General features: G+C 35.8%; 1 protein-coding gene across 1 annotated transcript; it reads left to right on the top strand.

The window, feature by feature from the left end:
• Positions 1–872: 872 nt before the first annotated feature.
• LOC107825217 (TOM1-like protein 2) lies at positions 873–16,016 on the top strand. Its single transcript, XM_075243550.1, has 3 exons — positions 873–1,510; positions 10,755–10,976; positions 15,390–16,016. The coding sequence occupies exons 1-3, from the start codon at positions 1,007–1,009 to the stop codon at positions 15,807–15,809; spliced, it is 1,146 nt and encodes a 381-aa protein (XP_075099651.1). The 5' UTR covers positions 873–1,006; the 3' UTR covers positions 15,810–16,016.
• Positions 16,017–25,622: the final 9,606 nt, after the last annotated feature.

Consider the following 25,622-nt stretch of genomic DNA (forward strand, 5'->3'; position numbering starts at 1 on the left):
CAGAGGGAGTAAAAACTAATTTTTAGTCAATCTCTTTATTCTTTTTCCCTTAAGTCCACTTCAAGAAGAATAAATTCATATCCACTTGAAACTCTGATATATCATTCTTAACTATCAGAAACTTCTCTGTGAAATCAAAGATAACCAAAAGCTATACTCAATTGGTATTTCAGATTGTGCAAGATAGACCAACAGTAAAAGAAGGTATAGACGAAGAAATATCCAATATAGAAATAACTAAACAGGGAAGAAAAGATGAAAGAAAACAAAGTTAGACAACATGGGGCTTTTTTTGTACTCACGTGGGTTGCACATGAACAAGCTTCCGTTCATTTTGACAGATAATTACTGGGCGAGCGTCGTCACTTTTTACTTTAGGGCTAAAAACTAATCCATTCGGTTCATAATAAGTGATCAATTTACTTTTTCATTTCGGTTCAAAATAAGTGTCATCAAGAAAGAATTCAATTTATTTTTACAAAATAATCTTTATGTACATATCCCTAAAAAAATTTCTTACTCCTCACATTAAATGTTTAATTAGGAATAGTTTAATCATAGTAGTTATTTTTATATAGAATTTAGTATTTTTTTAATGGGCGTGCTAAACACAAATTTGTTATATAAAAGCAAATTTGTTATAAAAGGATAAGCTTTTATGATATATTAAGGACCTTTTCCAAGGTGTTATATATGAGGGACCAAATGAATTCAAAGCACATACAATAGGGATCATTTTGATCATTTTCTCTGCTTTTTCATATAACGGTAGGATCAAAATTATAATTAATCGATATTTGAGGCACAAATAATGTAAATTTCCTTACTTTGAATTATCCAATGGAGAAAAGTAAACCATAGACTGTTACTTTAAAAGACAAACAAAATTAGGAGGAGGTGTCGGCATTCGGCAACCTTAAAATCCCAAATTGTCAAACCCTCCATCACGAAAGACTTCCTGTCCGACATAGAAATTGGAATCACTGCTCCAATATCGAACTGAAACATGGACAAATTGGACAAACTGAAAATGGCATCTTCGTCACTGGGCGAACGATTGAAGACAGGAGGAGCTCAAATGAGCAGAATGGTAAGCGCAAAAATGAAAGAAATCCTACAAGGCCCAACCCCAGAATCTAAAATGGTAGATGAAGCCACGTTGGACACCATGGAGGAGCCTAATTGGGGCTTAAACCTACGAATTTGCGGGATGATCAACAGCGAAGAGTTCAACGGGACGGAAATAGTCAAAGCGATTAAGAAGAAGCTAGTTATGTCGAAAAGCCCAGTGAGCCAGAGGCTGAGTTTGGATTTGCTGGAGACTTGTACTTCTAATTGTGAGAAAGTTTTTTCGGAGGTGGCGTCCGAAAAGGTATTGGATGATATGGTTAAAATGATTGAGGACCCAAAAACTGAAACCGGGAATCGGGTTAAGGGTGTGGAGCTTATTACTGCTTGGGGAGAATCCGAGGATCTTAGATACTTGCCTGTGTTTCGTCAAACTTACATGGTACGACCCTAGTTCCAGAAAATATGGGGTGTTTATTTTATATGATTGACATGTTTTTGTTTTGAAGTATACTTCTACTACTCTGTTACAATTTGTATGATGCAATTTGAATTTGACTTGGCATGTAAGAAAAAGAAGATTTTTGAAACTTGTGGTTTTGTACTTGTGGTTATAAGACTTGAAACTTGTGGCTTTAATGAGTCAAACTTCTTGTACCAGTGACTTGGTACTTGTTTCAGCCGATAAAAGACTCTTTTTCAATTTGCACACCGTGTGTTTTTTCAAATTTTACTTCAAAAGATTGTGGATGTCCATATTAATCTTTTCTTTGAAATCTCCATGTAGAAATGTTGTTTTCACGTCCAACTCCTCCACGTCAAAATCTAGGCTAGTTGCCATGCTCAAGACTATTCGAATAGAAGTCATTTTGACAACATGTGAGAAAATTTTATCAAAATCAATATCTTTCTTCTGTTCGAAACCTTTTACCACCAATTGAGCTTTGTATCTGACCAGCGTGCTGTTTCCATCTTTCTTGAGCTTAAAGACCCACTTGCACTTGAGTGGTCCTTTGCGTTTTAGAAGTTCAACCAGTTCATATGTACCTTTCTTTTTTAGAGAACCCGTCTCTTCTTACATGTCTTCCATCTATTTGATTTGTTCTAGATGAGATAACACCTCCTTGAAATTGTCCCCCTCATCAGTGACGGGGTATACTATGAAGAACGATACTTTGTGGATTATACCTTCTCTCATTCAGATCTTCTCAAAGGTTGTTGTCCTTCTTCTTCTTGTTGCTCTTCTTCTTCTTCCTCTTGTGGACTGGGCTACTCCCCTGGACTGGGCTACTCCCCCTGCTCAACAACCTGTCTCATCTATGCCTTCCATGTGCCATTCTTCACATGTGGAAGGATTACGTACATGTACAGTAGAAGCGGTAACAATGTTAGTGATTGTACCATTATCATTTTTGGTCTCTGCTGATTGATCACCACAATGTTGTAAATAGCGCTCTCCCCAACGCTAATAGCGTGAGGCGACACGAAGCAAAAGCTTAACGCTATTTTCATCTGGGCGTAGCGTTTTCTGAAAAGCGGCAGCGATGCGACGAGGCATGGAGGCGACAAAACCATAGCTTTTTAAACTAAAAAAAAAAACAAGTGACTTAAATAAAACATTAGGGTTTTCTTCTCTTCAAAACCATTTCTTCCTCTTTTAGCAGTCGGCAGTCAGCACAATGCAACTCTTCTTCGAGTTTCAGGTACTAATTTCTCGTCGTTCTTCTTCTTTCTTCTTTCTTTCTTCTATCTTTCTTTTTCTTTTTCTGGCAGTAAGCCCTTTGTTTTCCGGTGCCTTTTTCCGGCAGCAAGTCCTCTCTTCTTTCTTATTTCTTTTCTTTTTCTTCTTCCGGCAGTAAATCTTCTTTGTTCTTCTTCTTTCCGGCAACAACTGATTTCCAACATAACTGTTCTTTCTTTCTTTTCTTTCACCTATGTTTTCTCTCTTTCTATTCGTCTTTCTTCTTCTGTTTCTCTCCTTTATTCTATTTTTTTAGTTTTTGTGTACAAGTAATTGCATATTAACTTCTCTCTATAATTACAATTACAATTAACTATTCTTTTCTCTCTTTAATTACAATTAATTTCTCTCTTAAACAGTATATTCAATGAAATATTTGCTAGTACGTTTTCATTATTGAGTTTTTGGTTATTTATACATGCAAATTTAATATTTTAATTTCTTTGTATTAATTGGCGCTTCACTGCAAAAAGGCGAGCACTTCGCTTCTCGCTTCTCGCTTCTCACCTCAGTGGAGCGGGCACTCGTCGCTTTTTGCCGCCTCTCACTATTCAAAACATTGGATCACCATGAATCCCGACCATTTCTTCTCTGAAGATCACATCTTTGCTTCTGATGATCTTCTTCCTTTCTTGGTCCTACAATCTGTAGCCGAACCATTCATCTCTATAACCGATAAAGATGCAGAGTGTTAGTTAGTTGTTATGTAAATAAGCATAATCCTACAAGGAGTAGGAGTAATGTAGGTATTGTGTATTGTTATAAATAGGGTAACTTGTATTATAGTTAAGTACATCAATAATATATTTTTCTCCCGTGCTTTCTCGCACAGGGACTAGTTTTATCATCTAGTTTCGTTCTCTGATTCTTCGGCATATGCGCAAAAGCTCTACATTCGCACTTTCAGATGGGAGTAGGGCACTTCTTGTTGGTCTAGACTTTATCTGGAATGTCAAACGCCCACAGAATGGATGAAGTTTTGTTAATCAGGTAACATGTTGTGCGAGGTGCTTCACCCCAAAATGACTTAGGTAGTTTTGCCATTTTGAGAATACTTCTAAACTTTCTGCTAGGACAAGGGGAGCCGCTTAGCGATCCTGCAAGATATAGGCGCCTGGTTAGTAAATTAAATTATCTCATAGTGACTAGACCTGACATTTCCTTTTCTATGATTGTTGTTAGTCAGTTTATGGATTCTCCTTGTGATAGTCATTGCAATACAGTTGTCCGCATTCTTCAGTTTATAAAATCTGCTCCAAGCAAAGGGTTATTGTTTGAGGACGAGGCAATGGGCAGATCGTTGGATACTCATATGCTTATTGGGCAGGATCACCTTTTGACAGACGTAGATATTGTGTTTTAGTAGGAGGCAATTTGGTGTCTTGAAAGAGCAAGAAACAGAATGTACATGTGAGCTAGTTTGGAATTTTGGATCAAACAATTGCTCCAAGGAGTTGAAATTTTGTGAAATCAGCAAAATGGAACTTGTGTGCGATAATCAAGTTTCCCTTCATATTGCATCAAATCCGGTGTTCCATGAGAAAACTAAACACATTGAGATTGATTGTCACTTTGTCAGAGAAAAGATATTCTCAGGAGATATTGCTACAAAGTTTCTGAAATCGAATGATCAGCTTGCAGATATTTTCATCAAGTCCCTCACTAGTCCTCGTATTAGTTATATATGTAACAAGCTCGGTACATATGATTTGTATGCACCGGCTTGAGGGGGAATGTTAGTTAGTTGTTATGTAAATAAGCATAGTTCTACATGGAGTAGGAGTAATGTAGGTATTGTGTATTGTTATAAATAGGGTAACTTGTATTATAGTTAAGTACATCAATAATATATTTTTCTCCCGTGCTTTCTCACACAGGGACTAGTTTTATCATCTAGTTTCGTTCTCTGATTCTTCGGCATATGCGCAAAAGCTCTACATTCGCACTTTCAGATGGGAGTAGGGCACTTCTTGTTGGTCTAGATTTTATCTGGAATGTCAAACTCCCACGGAATGGATGAAGTTTTGTTAATCAGGTAACATGTTGTGCGAGGTGCTTCACCCCAAAATGACTTAGGTAGTTTTGCCATTTTGAGAATACTTCTTACTTTTTTGACAATGGGGCGAAATCATTTCAGCCAGGGGCGGATCTAGGGGGCGGCCCCTTCGCCGGAAAATTACACTTTATATACAGGGTTCAATTTGTTTTTTTATGGTTATATATTAGATGTTGCATCCCCTTAACACAAGCCTAAAGCATAGTTCAGAGATCAAGGGGGTTCAAACTCTCCTTAAGGGTGCGAATTCGAATACCAGCTCCCACACATCGCAAATATTTTTTCTTTCTATTGCTTCGAACGGTACATTATGCAGAAAGTGATTCAAATAACTATTGTCTGCCTTCAAGTGTGAACTTCTTTTAACAAATTAAATATCGCCTTATTTAATTATTAAAATAGTTGTTTTTGCAATCATCTTCTGTTAATTTTTTGTTTATTATTTATTATACATGACAATTTTTTTGCCTTTTCTTCGTTGGAATACCCTTTTTTATTGGCATATTACTTTTTTCTTTTGGAAAAAGGATTACTTCAACACAAACCGCCATATAAGTTTTAATCCAATATAATATTGTTATCATGATTTTCAATAAATAGTTTAATTTTTGTTTAGATTCCAATTTTATTGATGAACCCGTTTGACATTAGTTGTAGATACAAACAATTTTGATGAACCCATTCGACGAAATTATTTAATGTTCACTTCTTTCTTGAACCTCCTTGCTCAAAATCCTGGATCCGCCACTGCCTTCAGCTACACCATTATGTTGTGGGTTACGAGGAACTGTCTTCTCATGTTTGATTCCATGGTTTGAGCAGTAGTCTTCAAAGTCCTTTGAAGTATACTCACCTCCATTGTCGGCCCGGAGACGTTTCAATTTCTGACATGCCTCCCTTTCCACCATTCAACTATAGCATGGAATTTCTGGAAAACATGAAATACCTGGTCTTTGGTCCTTAAGAAACAAACCCACAATTTTCGTGAAGTATTATTAGTAATGTTACGCAACGCCTTCCTGATGTTCTTTGGAAGGGCAACGTAAGGCTAAGCAACCGATGTCAGTGTGGTTGTTGTCCGCCAATGAGGTCCCCTCCGCACGCTAGACTAGATTGTCAGTGTCGTGCGGGAAAACCAATGTCATGAGCAATTACGGAAGCTGAGAGAGAATTGGGTTTTGAATGTTGATGATGATTTTATTGATGAATGAAAGCTGATTACAAAAGATGCAGTGTCGAGGGAGAGAGACACCAGTACAGAAAATTGATTGCTTGAAAATGTTTGATTGCTTGATCCCCGCTAATAATGCTTAAAAAAAATAAACCAAAGTTACATGACTTGCCCTAATAAAGCTGTAGAAGCACACTGAATGAAAATGATGTAAACTAGCTTATAATTACAATGAAAAGGACTTAGTTTATTACAATGTAGAAACAAGTCCGATGGCAACAACTTTGTCTTGCGGGTCAGGGTCTGCGCGCGCGGTGCTGTTGGCGCGCGCGACACTTGTTGTGTTTGCCTGAGGCTAGGCACTGGTGCTTGGTATCAGGGTCTGTGCGCGAGGCGCTGCTGGAATGGGCCTGCAGCTGGGCGCTGGCGAGGCATCAGGATTTGCGCGCTCGGCATTGTCAGTGCGCGCGACGCTGTTGTCATTGGCCAGCCGCTGGACGCTGGCGAGAGGCATCGGTGGGGCGACAGAGGCACATGCGCGCTTGTCACTTGGCGCAGCCAAGACCACGGGGCCGACCATGGCGCTAGGCATTGTGAGGCTTGCTAGGCCGCCATGGGGCGCCGCCAAGGGGTCATGGGGCGTGTCTGGAAAGCAGCCCATGACAGTAAGTGTGAGAAAATATTTGTTACCTCCTATTGATTCTACATCCATTGGACCACAAACATCAGAATATTCTAAATCTAGTATATTTGTCTTCTTCCATGAGTTGCTTGAAATGATACCGTATGTTATTTTTCAAATAATCACAATGATTCACAATAGTATCTTTTGCAAAAGAGATCAGTGACTTCTTGGCTAAGATCTCAGTCCCTTCTCACTCATATGAGCAAATCTTCGGTGCCATAAATCTACAGGTGTGTCATCTACAGTTGCTTGTAATCCACCTTCACATATCTCAGTGGTTGTCTTGTACAACGTATAGGGAGCAACTCCTATAGCAATCACCATTGATCCTTTGGTGAGTCTCTATTTCTTATTGGTGAAGTTATTCTCGTACCTGTCTCGAGCTAGAGCAATCCCTGAAATTAAATTTAGTCACAGATTTGGCATGTGCTGCGCATCTTTTAATACTAATGTGCAGTCGTCATTTGTCTTGATACAGACGTCACCAATCCCAACAATCTTTGGGTGACTAGTATTTCCCATCTTGACATGTCCCAAAATATCATGCTTTCTACCTCCAGAAGAATTTACTGGTGTGGCATGGTATGATGTTGTTGTGTCATCGTGACACAACCCATTCTGACTCTTGGCTTGCTAAGTGCATGCATTCCCCGTGAATGAAAAGAACCACTAAATCATCGTTGTTTGTGTTGTCATCATTCTTCGCCTCGACCTTTCTTTGGTCATTCTCTTTTAAATTGACCGTGTTACCGTGATTGTAGCTATTTCTACCTAAGTTGCGCTGACTCTTCGATTTTGGTGTCGTCCCTGTCCCGATACGAGACCGGGCGGGAGCGGGATACGTCCCGGATTCGGTCAACTGACTTCGGACACTTTGACCGGAATCCATCGACAAATTCGAGAGAAAATTTGAGATTTTGATTTCTCAAAATCATAAATAAAACAGATTTAGGAGAATGAAAGAATACTGTCCATCTTGGAGAATGAAAGAGTGAATTCTACAATATTCATGTAAGTTTTTCACATAATATCTCTCAAAATTTACAATATTTTTATAGCTATATTTTTTATTAGCCGAATTCCCGCACCCGTATCCATATCCAGATCCGCACCCCCGAATCTTAAAATTTAGATTTAGCCGAATGCCCAAATCCGATACTTGGATCCGTCCCCGTATCGGATACCCGCACCCGTATCCGAGCAATTTAGATTTCTACCCTTTGATCGGTTCCAAGACTTTCCACGAACTTTTGATTTATCACGGCTACTTGATGCTCTATAAAGACTTCTTCCGTGGTTGATTAATGTGTGCTTTTACTTCAATTCGTCACTCTTAAAGGTTAAATTTCTTGGATATGTTTTATCTTTCTTTGTGTATCTGGTGTACGTGCGCTATCAGTTCGTGCCAGTGGAAAGGGCAAGTACTTTAAGTAGATTTTGTATTCTCTCTCTCATTTATTATGTTTGCTTAGTACATTTGAAATGTCTTGTAGCAGCACTTGTCAACATTCAATCAATCAACTGAGTGTTAGTCTCAACAAAGTTAGAGTTGGCTATATGAATTCTTTGTAATCATTCTGCTCTATTTGAGTCCAAATCATTTCAATGCTGTTTTGCTATAATTAATCCTTTTTAATGCAAATTAGGAATATCTTTATAACTAGAGGTACAGGCATGTGTTAAACATGTGTTTTTTTCGATGAAGATGTGTTAAACATTTGTTAATTTGCTTATATTGGCCTTATGTAGGGGGTTCATTTGGGCGGTTACTCTTTCAAAATCTCATCCTGAGACCTAACTACGCCATTCTCTTCGTCAAGAAAGACTTGACCTCAAGCTTAGGTCTTTTTATTAAAAAAAAAAGTTACTAAGACAATTGACACCAGATGCAAAAAAGATAGTGGTTTGAATTTTATATCTAGGCCTGTGCAAATATTAAAGGACTAGAAAATGGGCATCTTTTTTTTTTTTTTTAAAAAGTTAGAATGGTAACAGTTATATTAAGAACCCAGCACAAAGGTTGTACTGGTAATCTTTTTTTTTCTCCAGAAAACATGGGGTGTTTGTTTTATGTGCTTGACATTTGCTTTTAAGTAAATTTCTACTTACTCGGTCCAATTTATCTGATGCAATTTGAATTTGACTTGGCACGGAGTTTATGAAGAAAGGAAGATTTTTGAAACTTGTGATTTTGTACGGATTCCAAAAAGTAATCAAAAACCTATCCTTGTTCTTCTTACAAGGATTCTATAATGTCTAAAATGGATTCTTCATCGTTTACATAGCTTTCTCTACACCAAAATTGAAACAACAGCATACAATTCATCTTCTTATAGGGCTGCTTCTGTTTTCAAAACACCTGGTATTCCTTTCCTTCCTAGCTATCCACCATATGCAAACTGGGATCAAGTTCCACCAGTTTTTCTGCCTTATGCTGCCAACCTGATTATGCCACCGTCTTAATATATCTACTGTAGTTTTTGGCGTAGTCCACCTAAGTCCAACCATACTGACAAAGGGTTGCCACAGCATGGGAAGTTGCACGACAAAGCAAAAATAAATTTCTATTGCTCCCTGTTTCTGCAGAACGTAAGTAACATCTGGAGCTCAACTGAATTCCTCTTTTCTTTAGGTTCTCTTGGGTTAAACCGGCCTGCCTAGACGCTAACCATGTAAAGCATACTACATTAAAAGGAGCCTTGATTTTCTAAATTTGTTTCCAAGGCCAATTGTTATCCCCTAGTTGTTTCCTGACAATAAGGTATAAGCTGATTTTACTGTGAATGTCTTTTTGCTGGTCCCCTTCCAGATCAAAATATCTTCAGTATTTGTTGTGCCTAGAAAATGCGCATCTTGAGGCAATATTGAGCATAAAGCTCGGCTTTTGCTTGTGCAACTAAAGCGTTCTGTTATTGTTTCATTTGTTTTTCCTTGATTAGATTTTTTTGAGGTGAGAAAGGGGAGACGTGGGAGAGGAGGTGTTGTTTAGCGATAGAAATAGCAAGTCGTTAGAAATGTTTGTCACGTTTTTTAAAAAGATAGGAAAATCTGGAGTTCTCTCTCTCGTCCATTAGTCTTTATTATTTTGGATGGGTGGGAGTTAAATGGGGAGCGCCAAGCCCTGTCCTTCTCTGCATAATTCATCACCAAAAGGCAGCTGCTGCATCACATGATCAGCAATATCTTGTGGCAATAAATCTCTCACAGCAGGTTCATTCCAGGGTCACCCTGTATCAGTTTAGCCACCTTATCATTTGCACCATGAATAAATTCTTCTTTTGTCACTTCTTCATCTTACTCTGCTACTGATGAATCTGCCTCTTCAACTACAAGGCCACGGCAGGACACCTATGTTTCAATGTCTCACAACCTTTGGTGAGAAGTCTGGTTTCCTCTTTTAGATGCAGATGTCAGGGACAAGACAACTTGTTTGACAACAGTGGAAAAGATATGGCTGTAACAATATATCTACAGGGGCTAAGGAGCATGAATGTTGTAATTTTTGGTTATGCTCATTGGAGATGCTATCAAAGTGCTCGTATCAGATTGTTTTGTTTATTACTTGATTCTTTTGTATGGTAGGAGCGGTGCTTACATAATAATCTATATGCATGTTCTTGGATTATCATTCTGATTGATTAAACATGCTAAACAGAGTAACTTACCCAAAACAAAGAAATAAGCTAAATGGAGATTTATCAGAAAATATTTTGTTTTAAGTTTGCCTTTTCATGGACGTGTCTGCATTGAGACATACCCTTTTCCGTTTTAGTGTTCACGTGATGAAAACATCCGTATGCAGTGGAATGGATGGGACCTTTAGAGGAAGGGGTTGGGCTGCACGTGGTAGACCATTTAAGTGTGTCTTATGTCAGTGTATACTAACTTCTAACATCAGACTGAATGGACTTTGATGCTTGATGGTAGACTAGCGAGTATCTTTGAATTGATCGTGCTTTCATTTACATTTTGCATATTGCATGCATTGTTTATCCAAAGGGCAAAGGCGCTTAACTTTCTTTCATTTTGATAGAACTTGAAGAGGCAATATCCCCTGGAGTCACACATGAATGAGCAGCTACTCTCACCACCTGAAAGCTACCCTATTCCTCATACAGGGTTGCGGAATCATGAGCATACAGCTTACATTGGTGAATCCACTGAAGAGAAGAAGGAATTTCTTGTAGTAACACGGAACAGTCTTGAGATCCTTTCCAGCATATTGACTTCTGAAGTTGAACCAAAGCCCATCAAGGTTACTCTCTTACCTCCTCCATGTTGGTGGTAATACTTCACTAAGTTGTTGAATTTTTATTCAGTGTGATCCTCTGCCCTTCGTTTCTTCCACTTCTTCTATTCCAGTCATTCTTTAATTTCTGTTATCTCATAAGTCTTGCTTTGATTGCTACTCTTACAATTTTCAATCATCTCTGATCTAATTACTATACAGTAGGAGGAGGTAGGTCTCTTAGCTCATCGACCGGTGATATGCCTGTCAAACCATGTTGAAAATCGAAGAAACTTTGTTATATTAATTTAACATGAGGGCTATATCTTAACCTTCTGTACTACCATGTTCTTGAATATGCTGCCCGATATTGTGAAAAATTGAAGTTACAACTCTAAAGCAAGTTAGCTTCCTGTGAACAAAGAGTTCGTTCAATGCTGGGTTCAATAACCAATGAGGTTTTTTTGTTTCTTGATAAAGTCAACAAATTTTCATTAATAAACACCAAGTCAGTATAAAAGAATATGTAGTAGATGTGTATATGATTCTCCTTGAATTCTCTGCAATGGATTTCGGAAAGAACTGAAGCTACAACTCTAAAGCAAGTTACCTTCCAAGTAGCAACAGCTTTGTTCAATGCTGGTACCAAAAGGAACCAATGTTGTCTTTTTGCTCTTTTTGGGTGATAAGTTATTTCATTTTTAAACACCAAGCCAGTGTAGAGAAGTTGTACAAGATGTGTATAAGATCTACTTGATTATAAGGAACCAACATTTTAGACTTGGGCACCAACCTTTTAAAAAAAATTACCCTCTTCTTAGTGGACTACCCCCAGAACAAGCATTTATCCTAATATCTTTCACCTCTATTTCTTACCATTTATTCACTTTCAGCACTTAAGATTTTGTTTTTATTTTAGGTTGATATCCTTTCTTAAAATTGTTTTGCTCAATATCTTAGACCTCTCCTCCTCTAGTTTAACAAAAAAAAACCTCCCCTCTAGTTTAAATAATAACATAAAAATCTGCTAATAATGTCAGAGTTGACTGGTGATAATTTTACGTCTTTTGATTAGAATTCATACCAATATTAAAACATCATTTACTTGGAATTTCTTTTATTGTAGTACTGCCTTAGTTCTATAGTGAGTACACGGAAGTATGTAATCCGAGATAGCTTTTGTTGTAGTCATTCAGCTTTTAGGATTGTTGTTTGCCATCAGCTATGCATAGGGTGCCCAAGGTCCACTGAGGGGCGATCTTTTCCTTTGGTACAGCCCGGCCAGCATCATCCAAGTAAAAAACCCTTAAAAAATAATTATCCCCTGGGGGGGGGGGGGGGGGCAAAAACAAAAGATAACAAGCAACAAAAACTAGAACAGAGCTTCTGACTGCAGCTTCCAAAAAAAAACCCAGCTCTGAAACTCCCCGCTAAAAAGTTGCCCAAAGATATTCTGGTGCTACATTCTCAATAAATATGAATAGATCAGCCAGATTCATGATATAACCTTACTACATTTCTATGGAATAAATTTTCTTCTACTTCTTGTCCAACAACTTGCTTCACCCATCTCCAAATTCTTGAGAAGCTTTTCTCCCATAATTTTCCTCCTTAGCCCCTATTAGAATTTCCTACATTGATTGAATTTTGAGTTTCCTTGCATGATTTTGGGCAAAGCATTGTATCACGAGCTAACTTTTGGGGTTGAGCTAGACCGAATTATCCATCTACTTAAGATTGTATTAAACTAGACCAATGTGACGCTCCCGTGTTGTATTGTCACACTCCACATGTCCAGCCCTGGGCATGCGGGGGGAGGGAGGGTTAGAATGTCCCACGTTGATTAATGAAATGAGTTGTTGTCTCCTTATATGGTTTTGGGCAATCCTCACATCACAAGTTAGCCTTTGGCATTGAGTCAAGCCGAAGGTCCATCTTTATTTTTAACAACCCCCACAACTTGAATCAACATTCTTTTACTTCCACCAAAAAGCATAGGAGTAGAAATTAGAAAATCGAATACCTCATTTTCATTCAATCATGAAGAATAATATTAAATGGACAAAAGAAGGAAAGAAAAGGAAAACCCTAAAGGGGTTTCAGGATGAGATGAACAAGACAGCAGTAGGGCCATGATAGGTGTCGAGGACTCGAGGTGGATATGTGTCAAAGGTTTGGTTTAAGGGTCTCAAGGATGGTGGTGACAAATATGAGTTGACAAGAGAAGTGGAGTTTATGTGTGTGTGAGGGGATCAAAGCTCACTAGAGAAAAGGAAGAGTGTCTTTTGGAGGGTATCAACGGGATGAAAGTTAAGCATATTGATGACATCAACCATCTGGGTGGAGCATTTCACGGACAAAATATGAAGATGTTTAACATTAGAGAGCCTATGATATTATTTAAACTAAAATGAAGGTCTATTTAGTTTCCTTAAACTAGAAGGGAGGTCCAAAATCCGAATAATTGACATATTATTTTATGTCGGGGAGTGGAGGGGTTGGGGGGGGGGGAGGATGTAGGCTAAGGACGCAGGCTAAAAGGTATTTACATATTTTTTGATTTCAAGGTGGGCAAGTAAATTATACTTTATCAAACCATTTTATGAAAGGTTCCAAAATAATGGAATAAACCACAAACTACTGACATCTAACATCTGCATGCACGTGTTTTTCTTTAGTAATTCTCCTCTCCATGCCATCCTTCGTCTCGTAGACACTGTTTTTCATTATGGCAGGGTTTTGTCAGAACTTTGTTTGAATAATACTTCCTGTTGGCCATCATAGTCCAAGGAGCTCCTCTCTACCTTTCAGAATTCCACCACTCTTTCCTTAGTTTAAGATAGCATTACCAAAACCTCCCCTTTTTAAAGTCATATTGGCTTATAAATTTCACGACTATCACTAATTATTTTGGATTAGAGAATTGTCATAATTATGAATCTCCATATTTCCTAGTGTCTTAAAAGAACTGTCCTTGAGCAAAATTATTTTATAGTGGCATAATAGTCCTTAATATTATACTAATGGGGGTGAAAGCGTAACTTTTCCTTGTAAACTCATTAATTTAAATTACTATATGATATGGAGAGGATCAGAGGAAGTATATTTTATGCTACATTAACAATAAGATTTATTAGATAACCTATAGTAATTAGAGATAAATCAAGTATATTTACTATGGTTACTTTTAAATAGAACTTTTCTTTACTGTATGATGTTCCATGGCTAAAGTTGAAAATGAACACTTTAAACTAACACAATTAGTTTAAGGCCTGCAACACTTAGTTGGGAATGTAAGTGAAACTTTGAAGCTAGCTGGAGGAATCGAGCATGATTTTGTGCATTTGAAGAATAGCCTTTTATCTTTAATGTCTTTTTGGTGTGCCCATGAGGTTCCTATTAGTATAGAGGATTGGGTGTCTTCAAGAGAACCATTTATTTTTGTAGGTTTCTCTACTTTCCGTTTACTACGGGAGCATTTCTTCCCAATATTGTCAAAGAATTTATCTTTTACGGGATAAAAAAGCTAGCTGGAGGTTCTTTGACTTATCATAAACTGGAACTGAGTTCAATGTAATTACCCCTAAAACTTGAATATGATCAAATTTAAAAGTGAAGTCGCGGTACCCAGTGAATTAGTCTTCTTTTTTGGTTTCCCACCAAGTGAAATAGTCGAGGTGTGCGCAAGCTGTGCCAAAAAAAAGAAGAAGAAAGTGAAAAAGTAAGAGCAAATATCTGGTGATAAAATTAAATGACCTACGACGGGGCTTAGGGGTCGTTTGGTACGAAGACAAGTTATACCGGGAAAACAAGGATTAGTTTGTGTGGGTATTAGTAATACATGGATTAATAATACAAGGAATATTCCTTGTTGGATGTTTGGTTCGTTGCATTATATCATTTAAAATATTTATTTATTTTTAAACTTAATAGTAATGAGTTTGCAATTATACCTTTGGGTACTTGGCCTTTATTGGCTTCTAGGAAAAAGACACGGAGAATTTTGTCCCTTTGGTGCTTTATTCCTGTATAAGTTATATATGGATTAGTTATTCTATGTAGTTGGTGGTATAAAATAATGCACCAATTGGTGTATTAAGTTATACAAGGATTAGTTATATATAATTCAAAATCAAAACCAAACATTGTTATGCCAAACTATATACCATGATTATTTTCCTTATACATCATACTAAACTAATGTTTAAGTCTAAGCAACATCATTTCTGAGTTGATCAAGCCATGTTGGTAAATTTTTACAAAAAACATTCTGTTGTTAAAACTTCCTTTTGCGTGTTATTTGACATATTTTGTATTCCATGAAAGAAAATGAAATCCCCCCCCCCCTCTCTCTCGCTCTCTCTGGGGGGGGGTGTTCTGATGGGCGGGCGGGGAGGCCTTCTGGGACAAGAATAAGCTGATAAGTTTGTGTTACTGAAGGATGATCTGGCGGTGAGCATGTTGGAGAACTGCAAGCAGTCTTTGGCTGTTATACAAAGAATTGTGGAATCAACCTCAGGTGATGAGGGGTTGATGTTTGAAGCTTTAAATCTTCATGATGAGCTTCGACAAGTCATTTCCAAGTACGAGGAAATGGAAGCAGCTCTGGAGTCAGGAGAAAAACTACCTAGAACACCTGAAGATGGAAGTGGCCTGCCCAATACAGCTCCAGAGGCTGGAGAAAAACTGCCTAAAACACCTGAAAAAGGAAGTGGCCTGCCCAATGTTGCTGATATCAGTGAAGCCAATTTAGAGAAGCCGTCTTTAAATGCATGTGAAAGCCATGCTGTAGCCCCTACAAATGAAGAAAGCAATCAGTCACACCCCGAGGTTGTAAAACCGGGTATTTCAGGGGAATAGAGGCTTGATTAGATGAGGCAAACCAGGCGTGGTAGTGTTTCTTGTTTGCCCTTCTAATTTATCAGTTATGTAGTTTTTTTTTCGTAACGAGTGCATCTGTTTTTGTGCATATGTATTACTGAGCATAACTATCAAACTTCAGCTTGTAATAACTACATGTGATTTCAAGTTATAATTCCGGATGTGACATTCCGTCCATCAGCTGACTATTCTCTTGTGAATTTGAAACCTGTCACCTTTGCCTTGTGTAGGAATTAGCTAAAAAAAAAAAAAAAAAAAAGGTGGAAGTAACAGAAATACTTTCTCCTAGCTTGTAGCAGCCCTCTTTCAATGGGAGCTGATATGTGCATCTCAAGTTTGTTGCTAGGTGTTTCAAAAACAATTTCTACTCATACAACAACAACAAACCCAGTGAAGTCTTGCGAGTGGGGTCTGGGGAGGGTAATGTGTACACAGATCTTACCACTACCATTAGGAGGTTGAGTACTCATACTATAAGGCAATTTATCATACTTGATTTTTCTTGTTATTTTCTACCAATACACGTGTAGCCCCTTCTAGTATGCACAGCTCTTACAGGGACTGTTTTGATTTTCTGTGAATCAAGCAATACAAATGGTTGCGTCAAGTTTTCTCTTGTAGGACTGAAAAGGAGAATGACTTCTATTCCACAAAAATAAAAGTATTGTGATGAAATAAAAGCAATTTAGTAATACATGAACAAAAAATAAAAGCAATTTAGTAAAACATGAACAAGAAAAAAAGATAGAGAGAAGGAAAAGATTTTCTTCTTTAATTGTGTGTATTTTCCTATTTATTACAAGGCCTTTATATAGGCATATAAAGTGAAGAAAATATGTCATTAAATATGTCATTAAGCATTTCAGACGAAGATAGATGAAGATCGTGGAAGAAGAATAGACATCCGTCATAATGTGATATTTATCATAACACTCCCCCTTGGATGTCCATAGATAATGTGTCTCGTTAAAACCTTACTAAGAAAAAACCCTATGGTAAAAAATCCTAGTGAAGGAAAAAGAGTACACATGTTTAGAAATACACCTTTTGGTTGCCTCGTTTAAAACCTTGCAAGGAAAAACTCAGTGGGACAAAACCTTGTAAGGGAAAAAGAGTACAACGCGTATTAACTCCCCCTGATGAGAGCATCAATTCACATCCTTGATCATTCACATCCTAATCTTGTAAACTAGTTTCTTGAAGGTTGTCGTCGGTAGAGATTTGGTGAACAAATCAGCCATATTATCACTTGAACGAATCTGTTGCACGTTGATATCACCATTCTTTTGAAGATCATGTGTGAAAAATAACTTTGGTGAAATGTACTCTGTCTTATCTCATTTTATGAATTATCCCTTCAATTGGGCTATGCATGCTGCATTGTCTTCATATAAAATTATGAGTAGTTTGTCACACTTCAAACCATATTTGTCTCGGATAAGATATATTATAGACCTCAACCAAATACATTCTCAACTTGTTTTATGAATAGCAATTATCTCAGCATGATTAGAAGAAGTAGCCACGATTGATTGTTTAATCAATCGTCAAGATATGATAGTGCCTTCATATGTAAACACATAGCATGTTTGAGATCAAGCCTTGTGTGTGTCAGATAAATACTCTACATCGGCATAACCAACAAGATCGGGATTGCAATTATTGCCATAAAATAAGCCCACATTGGTAGTCCCTTTTAGATAACACAATTTGTGATTGATTTCACTCCAATGTCTCCTTGTAGGAGCAGAGCTATATCTTGCTTAGACATTAACTGAAAACGTTATGTCACGCCTTATAGTGTTAGCAAGATACATTAGTGCATCAATTGCACTAAGATATGGTACTTCAGGACCAACAAGTTCTTCATTTTTTTTTCATGAGGTAGGAATGGATCTTTATTTATATCGAGTGATCTCACAACCATCGGGGTACTAAATGGATGTGCTTTATCCATATAAAATCGCTTTAAAATCTTTTCAGTGTATGCTGATCGATTGATAAAAATTTCATCTTTCATATACTCAATTTATAGACCAAGATAAAATTTTGTCATTCCAAGATCTTTCATTTCAAATTCTTTCTTTAAACAGTCTACTGCTTTAGGAAGCTGGCTGGGAGTTGTAATGATATTTGAATCATCAACATACACAGAGATTATAACAAATTCAAATCCAGATCTTTTTATAAAGATACAAAGACAAATTGAATTATTCTTGTACCTTTCTTTCAATAGGTACTCACACAGGCGATTATAGCACATGCGCCCTGATTGTTTCAATCCGTATAAGGATCTTTGAAGATTTATTTAATAAATTTCTTGGAAACATTAATATACTTCAGAACAATTTTAATCCTTCAATGATTTTCCATGATACGCATATCAAGTTTTCATGTATTGCCAGATTAAAACCTGAAATGATTATATCCACCATAAGAGAACATGTCTCCATATAATCAATGTGAGGATATTTACTAATTTTCTTGTGTCACAAGTCGTCTTTATGTCTATCGACTTGAACTTTTTTTTTTGCACAAGAACACATTTATACCTCTATTGGCGTTATACTTTCAGGTGTTGGGACTATCCGCCCAACTTCACATTTTTCAAGTGAAGTCAATTTTCATTGCGTATTTTTTATTTGGCCAATCTTTTATCTATCCAAATTTCATGATAGATTTGAGCTCAAGATCCTCGTCAATATTAATAATATTGAGCGCTGCATTATGTTAAAAGTATCGTCGACGATCATTTTATATCGGTTCAATTATTACACAATAAAGACATAACTTATTGAGATCTCTTTATCTCATTATTTTCAGGTACCTGAGCCTCTCACATGAGGTCTTACGAAGTGTTATGTCGTGGTGCTCTTCTAGAGCACTTGCCTCCTTATTATGACCATCTTGAACATTTGCCCCTCTCCTTCTTCAAGGAGTTTTATCCTTGGAACCGATTGGTCTGTACGCTTCATGCGTGCCATAGACTCTGTCCCTCATGGACTTTATTCTATTTGGAGCATTAGCAGCTCAAAAAAGACGTTTAGCTTTGGGTCAGCAAATGCGTCTGTCAATAATTTATAAATTAATTATCACTTGAACTTCAAGTTCATATATTTTTGTACGAGGATCTATATGTATTCATAATAATTCATTTCACATATCACTTTCTCAGCTATCCATTTTCTCCCCCTAATGTTGGTATCACCAACACATTTCCCAACCTTCTTGGGGAACCCATCTTTGTGCATTGTGGTGGCATAATTAAATCATATAGCACATTCATATTTCTATATAGAAATTATTTGGTTCCTGACCCTGAATCGATTGTGATAGGGAGAAATTTTCATAACTTGGCTAGATGCGTACAAGTGCTGGTGTATATTAAATAATACATCTCATACCAAATTTCATTTTTGGGAGTTTATTTCTCATAACCAATGATTTAGCTATAATTGGAGGCATACAATTTCCGCTAAACCAAGTTGGATTTAAACTAGTATTATCAAAGATAAATCATCATAATTTATATTCTGGAACTGTGTTCTAATAATTTGAGCAAGTAATCTTGCAAAAGCCAAACTGCAAGTTGATAACAAATGCAAATGTGACCATAGAATAGATGCATCTATTAAAATCATATAATCGTAAACGGTCCACATTTCAGGTGATTGGGCCCATATATTTATATTTATTCATTCCAGAAATCAAGAGATTCAATCCCAACCTTAATTGGTATATCACGAGAATAAGCTGCACAAGAGAATTCTTGAAGAATCTTCTATTCTTCAATATATGTCAATGTAATTCTTAATTAATTTTTCGCATCATAATTGAACCGGGATGGTTAACCGGTCATGCCAACTAATATTTATTTTAGTAAACCTCTAGTTTACTTGTGGCATATGATTCCAGCATCATGCTTATATTTGTGTAGTACAAATAGAAAAAAAATCGGGTAACCTTTCATATTTACCCGGTATGATTATAGAAATATGTAGATATTCAATCTTCCTTTCATTTATAGTCTCAATATGCCAATCACTTTGACTTATACATTTGAAATTCAAAAAGTTTCTTTTGAGACTTTACAATATCAATGTTATGAATAATTTTATTCATCCGAATAGTAACAAATTAGTTTTTCTGGAGCTCTTAACAACTTTTGTACTGCAAGATCTTTTATCATATCATTCAATGGTAAATATCCTTCACTCAGAAAATTATATCATAATAAAATGTCTTGGTCAAAATTATCATAAGCAAAATCATTTCTTACTTTAATTTTGCGTTTAATAATTTTTATAAGGCATGCCAAAGTATTTTGGCGTATCGCATGTACGAGACCAATGACATATTCATGTAACCACACAATAATATTTATTCTCTTTATTTCACTCAAACATTCCTCAAAGGTGAGTTGTGTGGTATTCATTCAATCATGCCTTGCATGTCTTTATTCATTACTTTTATCACATATTACCACATTCACCTTTAGGAATGGGTCGGCATTCTCAATGCTTATCACAAGTCACATTCTCTTCAAGGAATGGATCATAATCAGCGATGTGCTTCATACCAATTTGATGGTAAACATTGCTTTCACATTTTGAAGGATTATTTTGAGAACCCTTGTTGTTCTCCTTTTATAATCATTGTGATGATTATTATTATTATTATTTGGAATGCTCGCGTTCATTGTTCAACCACTTGTCTTCATTTAGACTTATTATGCACAACTACCACATTCACTTCAAGCATGGAGCTAATCAAGTGGGACAATCTTCATGCTTTTTCATGAAAAATATATTATTTTTCTTTAGTCATCATTATATCATCAATATGGTACACTGGGGCTCAAACCCAATGTCTTACCAATATAAAGGCATGTTAGGCCATAATAAATTGGGACTCAAACCCTACTCTTATCATTATGAAGCATCAGGACTTGATCCTGATGTCTTACCCTCAATCAATGGCATAATAGGCTAAACAATATTGAGATTCATTCTCAAGCCTTAATTTCAATCACATGTCAATAAAGTTGTACACAACTAATTTGCAACTTAACAAATCAAATTTGTTTTCTTAAATAAGTGTACAAATCTCAAATCAGCATAAAGCTTTATCAATTATTTGTAGCATCTATATGAAATACAACCATTTGTAGTCAGAATATTTCTTCTAAATTCTATTAGAGTTTAAATGGATCATAAAATCATTGTCATAATATTTATTGAGTCTCTCTCAAAAATATTATTATTTTTGGGGTATACCCTACCTATTGGATTTGATTTAATGTCATGATTTTCCTTCACTCAATTCAACCAAGCAATTAGTGAATAAATTTATCAAAAGTACAACATATAGGTAACAACACATATATAGTACTAATACATAAATTCAGCATTTATATTACCTGAAAAGTGACATTATAGGTAACAACTTACTAGTTGTAGTTTATGCACCATTCATATAAAATACTTGAAAATGGTAAGTCAGTAGCAAGCATCAAGTAGATCATGGATACTCGAAAATGCCTCTTCTAATAGTCATATTAATCATTGTTTCCTTTCAAATGATACGACCATAAATTATGAAGTATACTTTCTCAGTAGCTGATTTGTTTTCCAAATTTTAAAGAAGTAATTAATCAACCTAGATAAAGATGTGAAGTATTTCTTATTTTCTTCAAGATGATTTATGCTTCTAATCAGTATGACAATTTTATTTTTTTTATGCAAGTGCAAAAACCCAAAAGGAAAAAATATTCATCCAAGTAAAAAAATATTAAAAGCAGCATGACAGATTGAAGATAGATAGCACACAAATAAACATAAGACAACTTATATAACGTATCCTTGGTTACCATGACATGCATCATATCAACAATTAACTGCTACTATGATTTTCACATATAGAACTTTGAAAATTTCATTCCATTCATGTGATATAAAAGATGTAATATGGATATGTACTTATGCAATACATGTGTAGTACGAAGTTGTATGCATACAAGATATTAGATGAATGACAAGTATAAGATAATCATACATTCTTACGTTTCATTACTTACCATATGTAGTTTCTCTTTACATCTAACCAAGAGATGATATGTATGGCTTTTAATTGCAATCTTTTTGGATGTAGTAAAATTTTTGTAGATATATATACAATTGGTTAGAGACTCGTGCTGATAACGTATTATAAAATACAAGCAATTTAGTAAAACATGAACAAGAAATAAAAGCAATTTAGTAAAACATGAACAAGAAATAAAGATAGAGAGAAGGAAGAGATTTTCTTCTTCAGTTGTGTGTATTTTCCTATCTATTACAAGGCCTTTATATAAGCATGAAAAGTGAAGAAAATATGTCATTGAATATCTCATTAACCATTTGAGAGAAAGATCATGGAGGAAGAGTAGAAATAAGTAGACATCCACCATAATGTTATATTTATCATAACAAGTATCAATTTTCTTCCCTTTCTTTTAATGGATTATCCAGACAAGTTCAGGGGCCGTCTATGTATTTGGTATTTCTAATGATAGTTTAAATTTTATCAATCTAGACATATCTATCATCCCTACTTGTATGGATCATTTGTTTACTTTTTTTTTTAATTATTAAAATTTGACTGTTGTTAGATTAATGAAATGGAATAATTATCATGTGCTATTGAGAAAATTTCTCACACAGGAACATTCGAAAGATTATAAGTTTGTCAATTTGTAAAATTCTAGCTAAACTTTATGTCAAAAAATAGTCTATTGATAACGCAAAAATAGATTCAGTGTACTAATCATGATTATGGTAGAGTAGTAACCACTTCTTTATCTTTAGTAAGATAATCTCGTGTTCGAATCTTGGGTATGGAGTCACTTTTATTAAGGAGTGGTCCTAATATGGGTATCAGACCCCCGGATGAAATAATAATAATAATAATAATAATAATAATAATAATAATAATAAATGTATTTGAATTTTTATTTCATAAAAATAATAGAAAAAAATCATCAAAGTGATATTTTTGGGAGAAATTCAAAAAAAAACCAGATTTACAATTGGTCGTTCAAAAATAGCCCAGTTTCAAAAGTAATCGAAATTTAGCCATTTTTCATGTAAAGATAAATCTGAGCGAAAACACTGTTCAAACCCGGAAAATACGACAGTATATTATACTGGAGTTCCAGCATAAGTATGCTTGAACTCCAGCATAATATGATGGAGTTCCAGCAAGTATAATTGTCCAGTATAATATACTGGAGTTTGGAGCACCGGTGCTCCAGTCTCCAGTATATTATACTGGAGTCAGCAAAATATACCGGTCCAGCATAATATGCTGGAGTTCATACACAGGTGCACCGAACTCCAGTATATTATGCTGGACTGGTCTCTGTTGCAGCAAAATAGTAGCTATTTTTCATTGACTTTGTAAACGCTGGCTATTTTTCAATGACCAGTTCGAAAACTGGCTATACCGTGCTATTTTTACGATATTTTTTTCTAAAGAAAATACTTACTTTAGCGGGGCATTTGCACCTATATCCGCTTTTTGTGTCACGTTTTAACTTGTGCCTGCTTTGCAAAAAAAATTGCAAGCGTACTCGCTTTTTCGCATAACTTCAGCATACAGGGCTGAAGTAGCAAAGGCAATCACGCAAAACTTCAGCATTCTAGTAGCCGGGCCTGAAGTTCAGCTCTAGAGCTGAAGTTTTTGTTTTGTAACTGACGAACTTCGGCTCTAAAGCTGAAGTTTTTATTTTTTATTTTTGTAACTATCGAACTTCAGCTTTAGAGCTGAAGTTTTTGTTTGTAACTGTCGAACTTCAGCTCTAGAGCTGAAGTTTTTATTTTTAACTGGCGAACTTCAGCTCTAAAGCTGAAGTTTTTGTTTGTAACTGGCGAACTTCAGCTCTAGAGCTGAAGTTTTTAAAACTCTTGAGTATGTACTGCTGAAGTTTCTATTTTTGGGGAGGAAGATTGACCTTTCAAATTCCATATTCTAAATATAGAGATGACTTCATTGATTTATTCTAGTAATTCATTAATATACTCGAAACCACATTTTCTTCTAAACAGGTCTGTAGCAGTTTATCTTGCTGATATTTATATTGAACTTGCTCAGATTCCTCCAAGATGATAGCATTTGAAAGCCTTTCCTTCAATTTTTGCAAGAAATCCTCTGGATCACAAACCAAAGATATGTTGGAAGATCGAAAAGGTAAGTGACACATTTAAGAAAATCGAATAAGAAGAATCAATATACTCATACTGTCTTCTATATATATAGTAAGATGGCTTCTGAAGAATTGAGTGAAGCCGCAAAAGGAGGGATATTGTTACATCAATGTTAAGTTCCGGAGAGATATGGAGATTACTAGGAGAATGAGGAGGAAAAAGGAGTCTGAAGTTGTTTAAAAAGTGGGTACAAGTTAAAAGTTTATAAAAAAAATGAATATAGGTTAAATGGGGGCGACCAAATAGGGCGCCCCGTGCAATTTTTACTACTTTAGCCCATGCTGAGTCCAGGCCCAATTCCAAATGTTAAAACTTGCAAGAGTATTTGAAATCAAAAGAAATAATTATTTTCTTATTTTGGACTTCTATTGTTTTTTAAAATATATATTCCTATAAGTTCTTGAAGTCCAACTGAGTCTTAAGATGTTAATCTTGTTTGACCTGTCAATTTTTTTTTCTTGTTTTCTAATTTTTATTTGAGAGAATTTAGCAAGTGAAACGTTGGATGTTCAACTTTTAATTTGGTAATTGATTCTTCTAATGGAAAAAAATCTTTTGCACATTATAAAATGAGATATTTATAATGTGTTGTCGTAAATATAAGTTGATTAGACAGTTTGATATAAAAAGGGCGGGCCCGATAATAGTCAGATTTACAACTGGTCGTTCAAAAATAGCTCAATTTCAAAAGTAATCGAAATTTAGTCACTTTTCATGTAAAGATAAATCTGAGCGAAAACACTGTTCAAAACCCGGAAAATACGCCAGTATATTATACTGGAGTTCCAGCATAAGTATGCTTGAACTCCAGCATATTATACTGGAGTTCCAGGATAAGTACTGGAACTCCAGCATAATATGATGGAGTTCCAGCATAAGTACACTAGAACTCCAGCATAATATACTAGAGTTCCAGCAAGTATAATTGTCTAGTATAATATACTGGAGTTTGGAGTACCGGTGCTCTAGTCTCCAGTATATTATACTGGAGTCAGCAAAGTATACCAGTCCAACATAATATGCTGGAGTTCATATACAGGTGCACCGAACTCCAGTATATTATGTTGGATCGGTCTCTGTTGTAACAAAATAGTGGTTATTTTTCATTGACTTCGTAAACGCTAACTATTTTTGAATGACTAGTCCGAAAACTGACTATATCGTGCTATTTTTACTTCCAATATAGTGCATGTAAGTTTTTCTAATGGTACTTAAGAGTTTTTAAAATTTCTTATTTGAAATTTAACTTTAAATCATTTCGATTTAATTTTTCACTCTAGCTTGAATTCTAAAATTGTCTTGAAATATCCTCTACCCCACAATAATAGATGTAAGGTCCGCATACAGTTTACCTTTTTCAGACTTCACTTTATGGGATTATGCTGATATGTTGCTGATGTTGTAATCCTAATTATACACTCCTCCTCAACTTCTCTCAGAAAGAAATATATTTCGGTTCAAGAAAGCTTAAGTTTTTTCTTATTTTCACCAAGTGACCATTTTAATTTATCAATATGTAGTTCTAGATAAATGAAAGCTTGCACAAAAA

Source organism: Nicotiana tabacum, chromosome 22 (genome assembly GCF_000715075.1).
Source record: "Nicotiana tabacum cultivar K326 chromosome 22, ASM71507v2, whole genome shotgun sequence".
NCBI classification, from domain to species: domain Eukaryota; kingdom Viridiplantae; phylum Streptophyta; class Magnoliopsida; order Solanales; family Solanaceae; genus Nicotiana; species Nicotiana tabacum.

Bases quoted from the DNA above. Each gene is read 5' to 3' on its own strand.
- LOC107825217 (XM_075243550.1), top strand. From the start codon at position 1,007: ATGGACAAATTGGACAAACTGAAAATGGCATCTTCGTCACTGGGCGAA. The intron at 1,511-10,754 runs GTACGACCCTAG...TCATTTTGATAG, and splicing joins TGTTTCGTCAAACTTACATG to AACTTGAAGAGGCAATATCC. The intron at 10,977-15,389 runs GTTACTCTCTTA...GTGTTACTGAAG, and splicing joins TTGAACCAAAGCCCATCAAG to GATGATCTGGCGGTGAGCAT.